This window comes from Phoenix dactylifera, chromosome 14 (genome assembly GCF_009389715.1).
Source record: "Phoenix dactylifera cultivar Barhee BC4 chromosome 14, palm_55x_up_171113_PBpolish2nd_filt_p, whole genome shotgun sequence".
Taxonomy (NCBI): Eukaryota; Viridiplantae; Streptophyta; class Magnoliopsida; order Arecales; family Arecaceae; genus Phoenix; species Phoenix dactylifera.
Window position 1 is genome coordinate 8,633,310 of NC_052405.1, and position 13,810 is coordinate 8,647,119.

At 47.8% G+C, this 13,810-nt stretch overlaps 1 protein-coding gene across 1 annotated transcript; it reads left to right on the plus strand.

Annotated features, from left to right (window-relative positions):
* Nucleotides 1-7,114: 7,114 nt before the first annotated feature.
* Nucleotides 7,115-12,814, plus strand: LOC103704832 (methylthioribose-1-phosphate isomerase). The gene is made up of 9 exons (XM_008788294.4): nt 7,115-7,279; nt 7,431-7,486; nt 8,891-9,046; nt 9,203-9,302; nt 10,775-10,917; nt 11,021-11,126; nt 11,389-11,527; nt 11,622-11,890; nt 12,346-12,814. The coding sequence occupies exons 1-9, from the start codon at nt 7,199-7,201 to the stop codon at nt 12,424-12,426; spliced, it is 1,131 nt and encodes a 376-aa protein (XP_008786516.1). The 5' UTR covers nt 7,115-7,198; the 3' UTR covers nt 12,427-12,814.
* Nucleotides 12,815-13,810: the final 996 nt, after the last annotated feature.

The window sequence follows — 13,810 nt, forward strand, 5'->3', positions numbered from 1 at the left end:
TCACCAGCAGCAACTGGCGATCCGATTTCCCAGGTAACGCATTAATTAGCGTTTAATACCCTTCTCGTGTTCCCCCCAGGCAACGCTTGGAGGAGAGGAGAAACACGGTCGCGGCTGGGCACAGAGAAACCCCGATGGGCGGCGAGCGACAAGTGGCCGACCAACGAGTGGAATGTCCCGAGGCTCGGCCCTCGGATGCCTGGCTAACCCGATGATCATCCCGGGAGCAGACTAGCCGGAAGCCCCGACCGGTCGCCTCGGCTTGCGCCAGCCTAGGCCGACCAACGAGTGGAATCTCCCGAGGCTCGGCCCTCGGATGCCTGGCTAACCCGATGATCATCCCGGGAGCAGACTAGCCGGAAGCCCCGACCGGTCGCCTCGGCTTGCGCCAGCCTAGGCCGACCAACGAGTGGAATCTCCCGAGGCTCGGCCCTCGGATGCCTGGCTAACCCGATGATCATCCCGGGAGCAGACTAGCCGGAAGCCCCGACCGGTCGCCTCGGCTTGCGCCAGCCTAGGCCGACCAACGAGTGGAATCTCCCGAGGCTCGGCCCTCGGATGCCTGGCTAACCCGATGATCATCCCGGGAGCAGACTAGCCGGAAGCCCCGACCGGTCGCCTCGGCTTGCGCCAGCCTAGGCCGACCAACGAGTGGAATCTCCCGAGGCTCGGCCCTCGGATGCCTGGCTAACCCGATGATCATCCCGGGAGCAGACTAGCCGGAAGCCCCGACCGGTCGCCTCGGCTTGCGCCAGCCTTGGCCGACCAACGAGCGGAATTTCCCTGAGGCTTGACAACCCTCAGATGCCTGGCTAACCCGATGATCATCCCGGGAGCAGACTAGCCGGAAGCCCCGACCGGTCGCCTCGGCTTGCGCCAGCCTTGGCCGACCAACGAGCGGAATTTCCCTGAGGCTTGACAACCCTCAGATGCCTGGCTAACCCGATGATCATCCCGGGAGCAGACTAGCCGGAAGCCCCGACCGGTCGCCTCGGCTTGCGCCAGCCTAGGCCGACCAACGAGTGGAATCTCCCGAGGCTCGGCCCTCGGATGCCTGGCTAACCCGATGATCATCCCGGGAGCAGACTAGCCGGAAGCCCCGACCGGTCGCCTCGGCTTGCGCCAGCCTTGGCCGACCAACGAGCGGAATTTCCCTGAGGCTTGACAACCCTCAGATGCCTGGCTAACCCGATGATCATCCCGGGAGCAGACTAGCCGGAAGCCCCGACCGGTCGCCTCGGCTTGCGCCAGCCTTGGCCGACCAACGAGCGGAATTTCCCTGAGGCTTGACAACCCTCAGATGCCTGGCTAACCCGATAATCATCCCGGGAGCAGACTAGCCGGAAGCCCCGACCGGTCGCCTCGGCTTGCGCCAGCCTAGGCCGACCAACGAGTGGAATCTCCCGAGGCTCGGGCCTCGGATGCCTGGCTAACCCGATGATCATCCCGGGAGCAGACTAGCCGGAAGCCCCGACCGGTCGCTTCGGCTTGCGCCAGCCTTGGTCGACCAGCGAGCGGAAGAATTTCCTGAGGCCTAACCCTCGGATGCCTGGCTTAGCGCCGGAAGAATTCCCTGAGGACTAACCCTCGGATGCCTGGCCTAGCGCCGGAAGAATTCCCTGAGGACTAACCCTCGGATGCCTGGCTCAGCGCCGGAAGAGTTTCCTGAGGCCTAACCCTCGGATGCCTGGCTTAGCGCCGGAAGAATTTCCTGAGGCCTAACCCTCGGATGCCTGGCTTAGCGCCGGAAGAGTTTCCTGAGGCCTAACCCTCGGATGCCTGGCCTAGCGCCGGAAGAGTTTCCTGAGGCCTAACCCTCGGATGCCTGGCTCAGCGCCGGAAGAGTTTCCTGAGGCCTAACCCTCGGATGCCTGGCTTAGCGCCGGAAGAATTTCCTGAGGCCTAACCCTCGGATGCCTGGCTTAGCGCCGGAAGAATTTTCTGAGGCCTAACCCTCGGATGCCTGGCTTAGCGCCGGAAGAATTTCCTGAGGCCTAACCCTCGGATGCCTGGCTTAACGCCGGAAGAGTTTCCTGAGGTTTAACCCTCGGATGCCTGGCCTAGCGCCGGAAGAACTTCGGGAATCAAAAGTCAGCAAGAAGCAACCAAGAGCTAAAAAAAAAAAAAGAGGACGAGGGCGAGATGAAGAAATATTCAACGTGCATTAATTTTCAGGGCCGAGGCCCATACAATTGGGCAAAACGCCGACATACAAAAATAAAAAAGACAATGGAAGGTACAAGAGGTCAGCTTGGAGGAACTCCCGGGTCGGGAACGCCGGGCTCGTCCGCGGGAGGTAGGGAAGCAGCAGGAGAACCAGCAGGCGATGGCGCCGGAGAGGAGTCCAGGAGGGAGATCTCGCTCAGGTCAACTTCGGGATACTTAGCCGACACCCTTGCCAGGCCCTCCTCGAAGCCCAAGGTGAAGGCTTCGGCCCCCGCGTCCGACGCGTCATGGACAAACTCGTCAGACTGGCGATAGGTCCGCACTGCCTCCGACATATCATGGGCGAACTCGGCGGACTGGCGATAAGCCTCTACCGCCTGACGCCCGATTTCCGCCCTCTTCTCGGCCAGCTCCGCCTCAGCTCGCTCCATAATCTGAGCCTTGGCCTCCAAGACCTTCGCCACAATCCGGCCTTCGGCCTCAGAGGAGACCCTCAGCAGATCAGCCTGAGCCTCTTTATGCTTCGCCTCGGTAGCAACCCGAGCGGCCTCGGCTTCCTTCAGGCGCGAACGGAGCTCTTGGACGTCCGTGCATGACTTCTCCAGGGCCGACTCCAGTTCGCCTAGTTTGGCTTCAAAAGAGCGGATTCGGTCGCAGGCGTTGTCGGCAGACCGCTGGGCCTTCTCCCACCGCTCTCGATAGTCCGCGATCTTCCGGGACTGCTTTTCAGCCCGTTCCTCCGCCTTCTTGACCCTGCTTTCGAGGCCCGAGGCGGCTTTGAGTTGCTCCCGAGCCTCTGACAGTTGCTCCTCCAGGGCGGCGAAGCCGAGTGCCCGCTCTTCGGCCTCCCGGAGCCTCGCCTCGAGGTCCCCGGTCGTCCTGCCTGCCGCAGCCCGGCCTCCCTCTTCCATTGCTTTCAGCCGGTCCTCGGCCTTCGCCAAAAGCCCCGCCTGTTCCTTGTAGCACTCCTCCAGACGGATCATGTACTGGGCGAGCTAAGAAATAGGAAAAATAAGGGAGTCAGGCGGAGAACAACAGAGCCAATAAATGGTGAAAGACGGCCAGAAGAACACTCACCGACATGAGACAGACGCAGCTGGCGGCCCCGACGTCAGAGACATCCAACTCCCGGACCCGCCGACGGTCCTTCTCCAGCAACACTGTTTCGATGAGATTTCGGGCGCCATCGGTAGTGAAGGCAGACCCCGATTTCTCCCCGGAGCCGGATGGTGGTTCTGCAGCCTTACCCTTATCCATCGCCTGGGGAAGAGTCCGGCTGATCACGCTCGCGGCGGGGGTCGCCCCAGGAATTGATAGGGTCCCGCTCGGCCGGGGCCTCGGCGCGTCCCTCCTCGAGTCATCAGGAGCCGACCGAGTCGAAGGCCGGGTTGGGGACCGATCACGTCCGACCCGTCCGTCTTGAGCAGGCTCAGGTGGCACCTCCGGAGTAGCGGCAACCTTACCACCGGAGGGCTGATACAGCGTCAGCTGCCGGTCGGTGCCCACGACATCTCCCTGACCGGTGGGCCCGGACTCGTCGGTCGGCATCGGAGGTATCTCCTTACGGGACTTCTTCGCCGGTGGGGCCCCGCTCGGAAGAGCTCGTTTCCTCCTCCGGACTGCTTCCAGCAGGGACGCCCTACCAACAGCCTTCGACTTCACCGACCGCATGACGTCGTCGACCTCTGCAAGAAGGACGGGATGGTCAGGGACTGAGAAACCGAAAGGAAGAAGGAACGAAAGAGAAGAAAAGAGCTAAAGAAACGATGGCGGACTCACGGTCGGTGGGGACCGAGCTCAAACCGACGTTCACCAAGGTATCCTCAGAAATGAGGCGGCCCACCGGGGGAAGCTGGCCCTCGGCGACCAACCCCTTCAAGGCGGCGACGCCCTCGGATTCCTCCCTCGACAACTTCGACAGGCCAATTGGGGACTTCACCGGCGTCCCCCAGATTGCCCTGATTTCCCAGGAGGGGTCTGCATCAACGAAAAAGAAGCGCTCCTTCCAGTGGTGAATGGAGGTAGGACCCTCCTTGACAAGGCCGCACCCTCGCCGCGCTGCGAAGCACCACCACCCTTTGTCCTGGGGGTGGCCGCTCAGGCCGTAGAGCTCCCAGAAAACGTTCAAGGTGGCGGAAATCGCATGCAAGCGACAGAGAACCTGGAAGACCGTCAGAGCACGCCACGAGTTCGGCACCAGTTGCATCGGTGCCATTCCTAAACCCCGGAGCACCTGTAAGACTAGGTCTGAAGGGGGAAAGCGGAACCCGGCTTGGAGGATGCCCTCATTGATGGCGATCTTCCCTCGGGGAGGATGAGACATCCTCTCCTCAGGCCCTGGGAGCGTGACATTGCAGGCCTCGGGAAGGTGGTACCGAGCCACAAATCCGTCTAAGTCCTCGGCGACCAGTTTTGACTTGATGCTATCTGCTCCCACTTCGCCCATCCCTAATGGCCAATCTACGGTCAGGACGGGGTCAAGAAGGAGGGAAAGGCCGGAACGACTGGGGTGCACTAGTACAAAAAGAAAAAGTATGAAGAGCTCAAAGTAGAAGAGTGGGAAACTCACTTGAAGAGGAGGAAGAACGGCTCCGAGAGCGTCAAAGGAAAAGCAAGCGAACGTTTCGGCGGCAACAATGGTAGCGCAAAGGAGAAACTCGAAAATGTCCGTAAAGAAGAAGACGGACGGGGGAGGGCCCCCGATTAAATAGGCGAAAGGGCAAGTGACACCTCGATGACGCCAGAAGACGCCTGGCCGCCGAAGGGTCGCTCGCACCCCAAAGGCGAATCGACACCATTAAGGAAGGATGTCCGCCGAAATCCTCAGGTTGCCAGGTCAGCAGCAACCGCCATACGCCATAAAGAAGGCGGGAAGCTTGAAGCGCGCGCGCCTCTCTGAAGGATGGCGGCAATCTCGAAACATCACTCCCTTCACCTGTTCCCCTTCTGGTTCCAGGCTCGGAAGTGGGGGGCTACTGTTATGGGGGAATTGAGCCGCCATGCCCCACGTGATCGGCACGCGTATCCAGGAAAGCTACAGCTGCCCTATGATCCAGCACTCCGACCCCGAGTCGGACCTCCTCGGCTCCGCAGCCCGACCCCGGGTCGGCTGCCCTATGATCCAGCACTCCGACCCCGAGTCGGACCTCCCCGGCTTCGCAGCCCGACCCCGGGTCGGCTGCCCTATGATCCAGCATTCCGACCCCGAGTCGGAGATCTTTTGATAACGACAGGCTATTCTCCAGAGGCACGCCGCGGCCTCCTGCTCCACTACTCCCTGCAACGGCTGTACCCGATGCTGCCCACGATCTCCTGTATCGACCGTACAAAGCGGAGCTCCACTACGCCCTGCCATGACCGTACCCGGCGCTGCTCCACGACGCCCCGTAACGGCCATGTCAGTGGCCATTCTATCGTGCCCCACGACGACAAACCCCCCTGAGAGACCTCCCAGCCAGGTATATATGCGGCTGGGGGGAGAAGGGGGGGTAAGCAATACCTCCCAGAGCACTCTCTCCCACTTGTGATTATCATCTCTCCTCCTCCAATCTCCTCTGACTTGACCGTCGGAGGGCCATCACCACCCTGGTGGTGGTGCAAGGCTTGTTTGCAGGTTCCTTGGCGGAAGGTGGAGCGCAACCAGCACCAACCAAGACAACTCAGGCGGAACCTCGTTCACACCGTCGTGTCAATCGTTCTCGGTTTGGACCACCAGCAACAATTATTATTAGTATTATTACTATTATTAGTACTATTAGTATTATTAGTATTATTGCTATTATTGCAATTATTACAATATTACTATTATTAGTATTATTACTATTATTAGTATTATTACTATTATTAGTACTATTAGTATTATTAGTACTATTGCTATTATTAGTATTATTACTATATTACTATTATTAGTATTATTGCTATTATTAGCATTATTACTATTATTAGTATTATTACTATTATTAGTACTATTAGTATTATTAATATGATTACTATTATTACTATTATTGCTATTATTAGTATTATTGCTATTATTAGTATTATTACTATTATTAGTACTATTAGTATTATTACTATTATTGCTATTATTAGTATTATTACTATATTACTATTATTAGTATTATTAATATTATTAGTACTATTAGTATTATTACTATTATTGCTATTATTAGTATTATTGCTATTATTAGTATTATTACTATTATTAGTACTATTAGTATTATTACTATTATTAATATTATTACTATTATTGCTATTATTAGTATTATTGTAACTATATGTCTCCAAAACTCAACAATTTTTTCTATCAAAAGATTTTATAACCATATTGTATCATCCCGTATATGTAAATCCATCGGTAGTGCACCAATCTACCATCTATTAGCACTATATGAAAATTTTTATGCCTGACCATCTCAAGCAGCATCTCTAAACAAACCTATGGAGACATATAGTTGTCTAGGATTCACATGCGTGACGTCGCACCCCAACCATGCTCCTAACGGCCGACAATAATATTCCACCAAGTGCATAGCATATCGTGAAAAGGCAATAATATATGAGATCTCTATATCATTTATTGGATTCAAATCCAGGTCATTGGAAACCAAGTTGACACGTTAGGATCCACCTAAATACAGTATCATTTATAATTTCCCGCACCAAAGATTGTACGTATCTCATTCTATAAGCTAAATTATTTTTTAAGAAAAAATGATTAGACGAAGGCACTACTCTCCTTTATTATTCTATAAGCTAAACTTTTATTTAATATGTTATTCGAACTTTTCTCTGCACGGAATCCAATCGTCACGTGAATTTGGGACCATAATTGGGTCAGGTTCGTTGCCCCCCGGGGGGGTGGGAGTCAGAGTTTTTTTAATCAGCGCCTCCAATTTCACGCCGCTTCTTGGGGCCCACGACCGCCCCCTTTTGTTGTTCTCATCTCTCTCTCTCTTCGATAATAGAAGCCGGGCCTCTACGGCTCTCTTCCATTTCTCGCTGCTTCCGCTTAGCATTAGAATTTGGCGTTCGGATGGCGGTCGAATCCAATGGCAAGAGCGATTCTTTGCAGTCCATCTGCTACGAGCGCGGATCCCTTCGCCTCCTCGACCAGGTCCTCTTGTTCTCTCCAGTCCCAATCCCATTTCCTTCTCCGGATACTTCTTTTCTTTGTTTCTTGCTTAATTGATACAAATTGGAAGCTTTAAGCATCCGAAAGACCTTTTTCTCTTAATCTAAATGGTTGGATTTGGTGTTGTTTGTAGAGAAGGCTCCCTATAGAAACCGTGTACTTGGATGTCCGGGATGCCACCGATGGATGGTAAGTTTAATCTTTCCTTATTGTGGAGTCTTGAGAGTGTTTGGTTTGATAAAAGTGCTATATAGTTCTTGTTTTGGATAATTTTAGATTTTAGAGAAACTGGTTGTGTTGATGGATTTACGTTTTCAATCAAAATTGCATCTTTGCCGGCCTCACTTTGAGTTAATAGTGTTCTCTTTAGCTTTCCTGTTTTAAACGCTTACAGGTTCTACGAAAATTGGTTCTTTTATGGATTTAAGTTTCCAATCAAAATCGAAACTTTAAGAGTGGTATCTTAGCTCATATTCTAGCATTGAGGTTGCTTTGAGATTTTTTTTTCCTAGTGAAAGAGCGGCCAAATCAGAGTCAGAAATTTGTTTCAACTAAAGCTTCAGGCGTTTTATAAAGACTTACAAGAAAAGTGGAAAAAAGTACCCTTTTTGGAGGATAAAAAAGGATCAACGGACCCACAGTCACGGAATTGACCAGTTGGTTAATGACTTCTTTATTATGCCATTTTTTGGAGAAGAATCTTATGGTGGTTAACTATGGCAGCAAGCATATATGTTAGACTTGGGTCCACTGATGATCAGAGGGTCCACCAAATCATAATTTCCCTTGAGGTTTATGGATTTACCGTTTCTTCGCACAGCTATGTTTTGGCTATGTCACATTGAGAAAATTATTTTTGTGGACCTAAGCAACGCTTTTTTTTTTTGGTTGTTGCTGTAAAGCATTCAACCGTGTGGCTCGTTCAGTAGTAATTGCCTAAGCAGGATATTCACAAAATCGTGTTTTGTGCACAAAGACTGTAAGTTTGAGAGCCTGATTCAGGTAAATAGTCATATAAAAGTAAAAGGTGATTCTTTTTCCCCTGGTGGGTAACTATAAGGCGAGAACAAGCTGTTTACTATTGAGAACTTTTCAACCAAACAAAACAAGTTTTTAAAATTTATTAGTTTTTGGACATGCTGAATTGTTGGGGCAAATGAGTTGGCCTTGTATAAGCAGCTAATTGGGATTTTCCAGACCCTATGAACTGTAGGATGTTCAACTTCTCAAAGAAACACATAGATGCATCTTATGCTGAATAGATCTGCTAAATGTATATATCTTTACCATGTGAGATTCAGATTTTGAATTGAGCCAAACACTATATTATTGTTTTGCAAGCTTTACAAGCAGTGATTAGTCTCAGAGAAAAGAGTGTGCTTCAGATTCTACTCGACGGGACTTAAGGTTCTGTTGTTAAGCTGTAACCTTTCTTTCTTAAGTATATTTCTTTGGAGTGTTTTGTTTTACAATTCAATTCAGATTGCCACTCTAACTCATGTGCTGTAACCTCTTTATTCTGCTTTCCATTTACCATCTTTTTTTAGCAAATTCCATTTATTATCTTAATTTTTTTATTTTTCAATCTTTTAGGAATGCAGTGAGGGATATGGTTGTCCGTGGTGCACCTGCAATTGCGATAGCAGCAGCCCTCTCCTTAGCTGTAGAAGTGTTTAACCTTGATTTCACTGGGACATCAGGGGATGCAGCTTCTTTCCTTGTCAAGAAATTGGAGTACCTTGTTTCTAGGTATTGTTATCCAAGTTGGTAGTGTGAATGTTCTTATGAATATTGATAAGTTGACCATCATTGTTGTGAACTATGGTTCCATGGTTACATTTTGTTTTAGTTCTCTTAGTAGCAAAATTCCCCATCAGCACCTAATCCAGGCTCATTTTTTGGCAGCCGACCAACTGCTGTAAATCTATCAGATGCTTCAACAAAACTTCAAAATATTGTGTTAAAGACTGCCAAGACTGCTACTGAGGCCAAAACTGTTTTTCAGGTGGGTTATATGGGTTCTATCTGTGAGGCACCATATTTGTGATTCCATGCTACAGCTGTGCTTGACCTTTTTTCTTTTGTAAACAGAGTCTACAGTCTTGTTGACCGACATTTGGATAACTTCTCTGTTATTTTTTGTAGTTCGAAGCTGACTTATTAGAGTATAGAATAAAATAAAGGGCTTTAGAGTTTGGATCAACATTTATTTGTGGTCGACTTAATTAGAAAACTGATCAGTCAATGCAGTTTGTTGTTGCATTTGTCCTTGTCCCATTATGCATTGTTTTAATGTTCTTTTACAACCCTTTTGGTACATGGTCCATTCTTAATGCCCTCTAGAGTCTGCATGGCGTGGTTGTAGGAAACCATATGAAATGCTAGATGAATGATTGAGGGAATTCAGTTCTAGACTTCTAGTTCATTTGCTTGCGCACATGGAGCGCATGCCGATAGTTCTTTACTTTGATGTGGTGAGCTGAAACCACCCTTTCATGGAAGAGGTTAAAATGTTAAAGGATTTAAAACATGGTACATCACGGACAAAAAATCTTCCTGAGGTCGTGAACTTCTTTTAGACGATCTCCTTAGACTGAAAACTCAAAGCCTATTGTAAGGCTCACTCTTGCTTATCAGGGTTTTCACATATGCCACTAGAGATAATGTAAATGCTTTTCAGAGGACAATGCCTAGATCTATGAAGCACATCAATTGCTGCTGCTCTGCTTAGATTTTCTCCCTTGGGAGTGAAATGTTCTGCTCTTTGCAGGTGCCTTTTATATCATATCCTATCATACTAGTGTTTCACTTATGAGCTTTTCTGAGTAAATCAACCACTACTGTAATTTTTCACTATTATCTAATAACTTGCCACAGTAGGTTCTAGAAAGTACCCCCAAGACAAATTCATAATCTGGACTCTCTCTCTCTCTCTCTCTCTCTCGGCAAATCGGACGGTTTGTACATGCCTTGTATGAATACATCCCATAAAGTCAGAAAATAAAATGTCGCTCAACACGGTCGGAATAGAGTTGGTCCAAAGAACCCCTATAGAGTACTCTGCCACAAATGAGGCAACCCAGTCTGCTGCACTATTCGCTTCGCGGTACACATAGCCTGGTTACCCAGAAAACACAACCCCTCATAATCTGGACTCTTCTTGCTGCCAAAACCAGTATCCTACTATAAACCATTCATTTTGCCGCTTCTTTGTTCCTTAAGATTAGCACCTGAAATCTCTTATTAACCATATTAACAAAACTGACTCTTCAAACTTCTTGTGTTTATGGTTTGTTTCTTTTGCTGATTGTGTATGCTTATGGTTTGTTTGTTTTGCTGATTGTGTATGCTTATGGTTTGTTTATTTTGCTGATTGTGTATGCTCATCTTTCTTACTCGTTTCCAAAAACTTGCACCACTAATATGATAGCTCCCCCTTTATCTATTGGTGCTGTATTTTTTTAATTCTCCCATCAGTCATATATTGATGCTGCTGAAACCATGCTTACGGATGATGTTGCCGATAACAAAGCAATTGGCTTTCATGGAGCTAGCTTTCTTCCATGCCAGCTAAAAGACTCAGGAAAGCTGTCTGTTTTGACTCATTGTAACACTGGCAGGTTTGTCAAGTTTACCAGTCTTCTGGTTTCTTTTAGTTTTTCATAAAAAATAGCCTAGAGAGGTTTTCACTTATGGCCTTGCTATATCTTTTCCTGTTGACAGTCTTGCAACTGCTGGATATGGAACTGCCTTGGGTGTCATCCGTGCCCTCCATGCTGGAGGATCTTTAGAAGCAGCCTTCTGCACTGAAACACGGCCGTTTAACCAGGCAATAGTTCAATCCTCCAAATTATTTGGTTTTTACCATTTTCCCCTCAAATTTGCTGGACCATTTTTACTGGAACTTTTGTAGTAAACTCGCTGCTGTTTTTCCTTACTTATTCTGAAATCTCTGTGATTCATTTTAAGATCCTACCATAGATATTTAAGTTGCTCAAACTATTTCCGTTGACTGGATATATATTAAAGAGTGTCCACATTATTATCTTGATTTACCTACATCAGCGTTTATATGGTTCACCGATTTTCAGGGATCGAGGCTCACAGCCTTTGAACTAGTTCACGATAAGATACCTGCAACATTGATAACAGATTCTGCTGCTGCTGCACTGATGAAAGCTGGCCGTGTTAATGCAGTCATTGTGGGGGCTGATCGTATTGCTGCAAATGGTAACTGCCAAGAACCAACATAAGAATTAAAAAGTGATATAGTTTGGAACTAATTCAAATTTTAATGTTACTTTGTGCTTACTTTACTCTATAGGTGATACTGCCAACAAAATTGGAACATACAGCCTTGCTGTTTCTGCATCATACCATGGGATACCATTTTATGTGGCAGCACCTATAACTTCTATTGATCTTTCACTTTCGTCTGGGCGACAAATTGTTATAGAGGAAAGATCGCCAAAAGAGTTGTTGTGTTCTGATGGAGGTCTTGGAAAGCAAGTAGCTGCATCTGGGATCGCTGTCTGGAACCCAGCATTTGATGTTACCCCGGCTAATCTGATAACAGCTATAATAACAGAAAAGGTTTGTACTACACACCAAAATCTCTCAATTATTATTGTTAAATGGTATTTCAATTGTGCTGAATAAGTAGTAGCATTTCGATAAGACTTCCTGCGAGTTTCACGAGTTTAAAGAGATGCGCATCTGGAGCTGCGAGGTTTCTTTCCTTTGCAAGGGAAGGAAATCCAGATAGTTTTGGGTTCTTTCTTCTTTTTTGGCTCATATCCAGAAAGGTTCAACCACATTCTGAGGTTGATGGATTTTCTGCCAATTGGACAAATTGGCATCGAAAAAGATTAGCCTGTGAATGGAACCGTGCTGATGGAGCATGTAGTCCATATATTTGTGGATTTTGTTATGAGGTCTGTTTTTGTTGTTTTCTATTTATTCCTCTGGTTGCAACAAAAGTTCATTACAGCTCATTGCTAGAATCAAAAATTGTATGGTGTTTACATGTTATTCTTCTTTGTGTTCAGGGTGCCATCACAAAGGCCACTGCTGATGCCTTTGACATAAAAGGTTTTATACAGAAAGCACAAGGTAACGGCATTGAGTAGAGAGTTCTTTCACTTCTTTGTTTGGTGGGCGCATGGAGAAGAGCAGTTGATATGAGCATTTTCCAGCAAGGTATCCATCAGTGCTGGTGCTCCATGGAGCTCTCTTGGTCTTACATCCGGCTTAGCTTTCCTTTTCTTTTCCCTGTTTTCTCATAAGTCTTGTAGTCCTGTTGCATAAAATATAACACTGGATGTATGTATACTGGATTAGGCTTAAAGTACTGCCATGGATCATTGCCAGATATCGATATTGTTATTGTAAGTTATGAACTAAGCTCACATCGACTGCAGAGTACTTGATTGATCCTAAAAGCACTTGGATATGTTCCTAGCACCATGAAACATTTTTGTGATATATATATTTCAGCCATAGGCCATTCTGCTGAAACTTAATTTTGGGCTGCTCAAGGTTTTAACAGAGATGCTGGCTTTTACCGCTTCTTACAGTGGCTCCTATCATGAAGAGGAGCAATAGTTGCATGATGATGCTTCTTTTAAATTCCATGGGTCTCATTGCCTTTTCTCTCCCCCATTTGTGGGGAAATGATATCTGGTCTCCTGGGTTCCACCTATTCTTCCTCTAATTCACATCCCAGGGGACCAGCATAGCACCATAGATAAGTTTTGCACAAAACCCCATGGCAAAGTATATATTGTATTTTAGTTGTTTAGACCTTGATGAAAATCCCAATCTCTTCAGACTTCCAATCCCGATTCCATCGCCGAGCTCTCAGACACTCTCGGGCGGCCCCTTCTCGTCTCCCTCCGGCGATTGCGGCAAGATTTCTGGCCACCTCCCCATGGACGAGCGGAATCTCGATGACGTCGAGCTCTAGGCCGGGTTCGTTAAATTCGTCGAGGGGGATTCGTGAGGGATTTGGTTGGATTTTGCTCTGGCATCGATCGGAGTGAGACAGAGAGATAAACGGTGTCTCGGAGTCTCGGCAGAGCTCGGAAAAGAGGCAACTTGGCGAGGGATTATTAGCCGCCGAGATTGAGTGGAGCTTCAAGAGGTTGGGATTCTTGGCAATTGGAGAGGGAAAAAAAAAATATTGATTTCGATCGTGTCTTTGAATGTGTTCGGGGCCTCTGCATATGGAGGAGTCTAAAAGGTGCGAACTTGACGATGGTTTTGGTGGAAAGACTTGGAGACTCTCATTTTGGATTTCTCCCCTGATATAAATCCATGAAGGTGAGATTTGATCATAAAGTTGTACATTGTGATTTTTTTTTTTTTTTTTGGAATAAGGGTACATTGTGATTTGGGTTCATGTACTTGAGCTATTGTGGATAATATATATATACATATATATATATATATATAGGAGTATATTTGGAAGAGAAATATCCTTTATGGTTTACCTAGTTGCAATTATCAATTGAT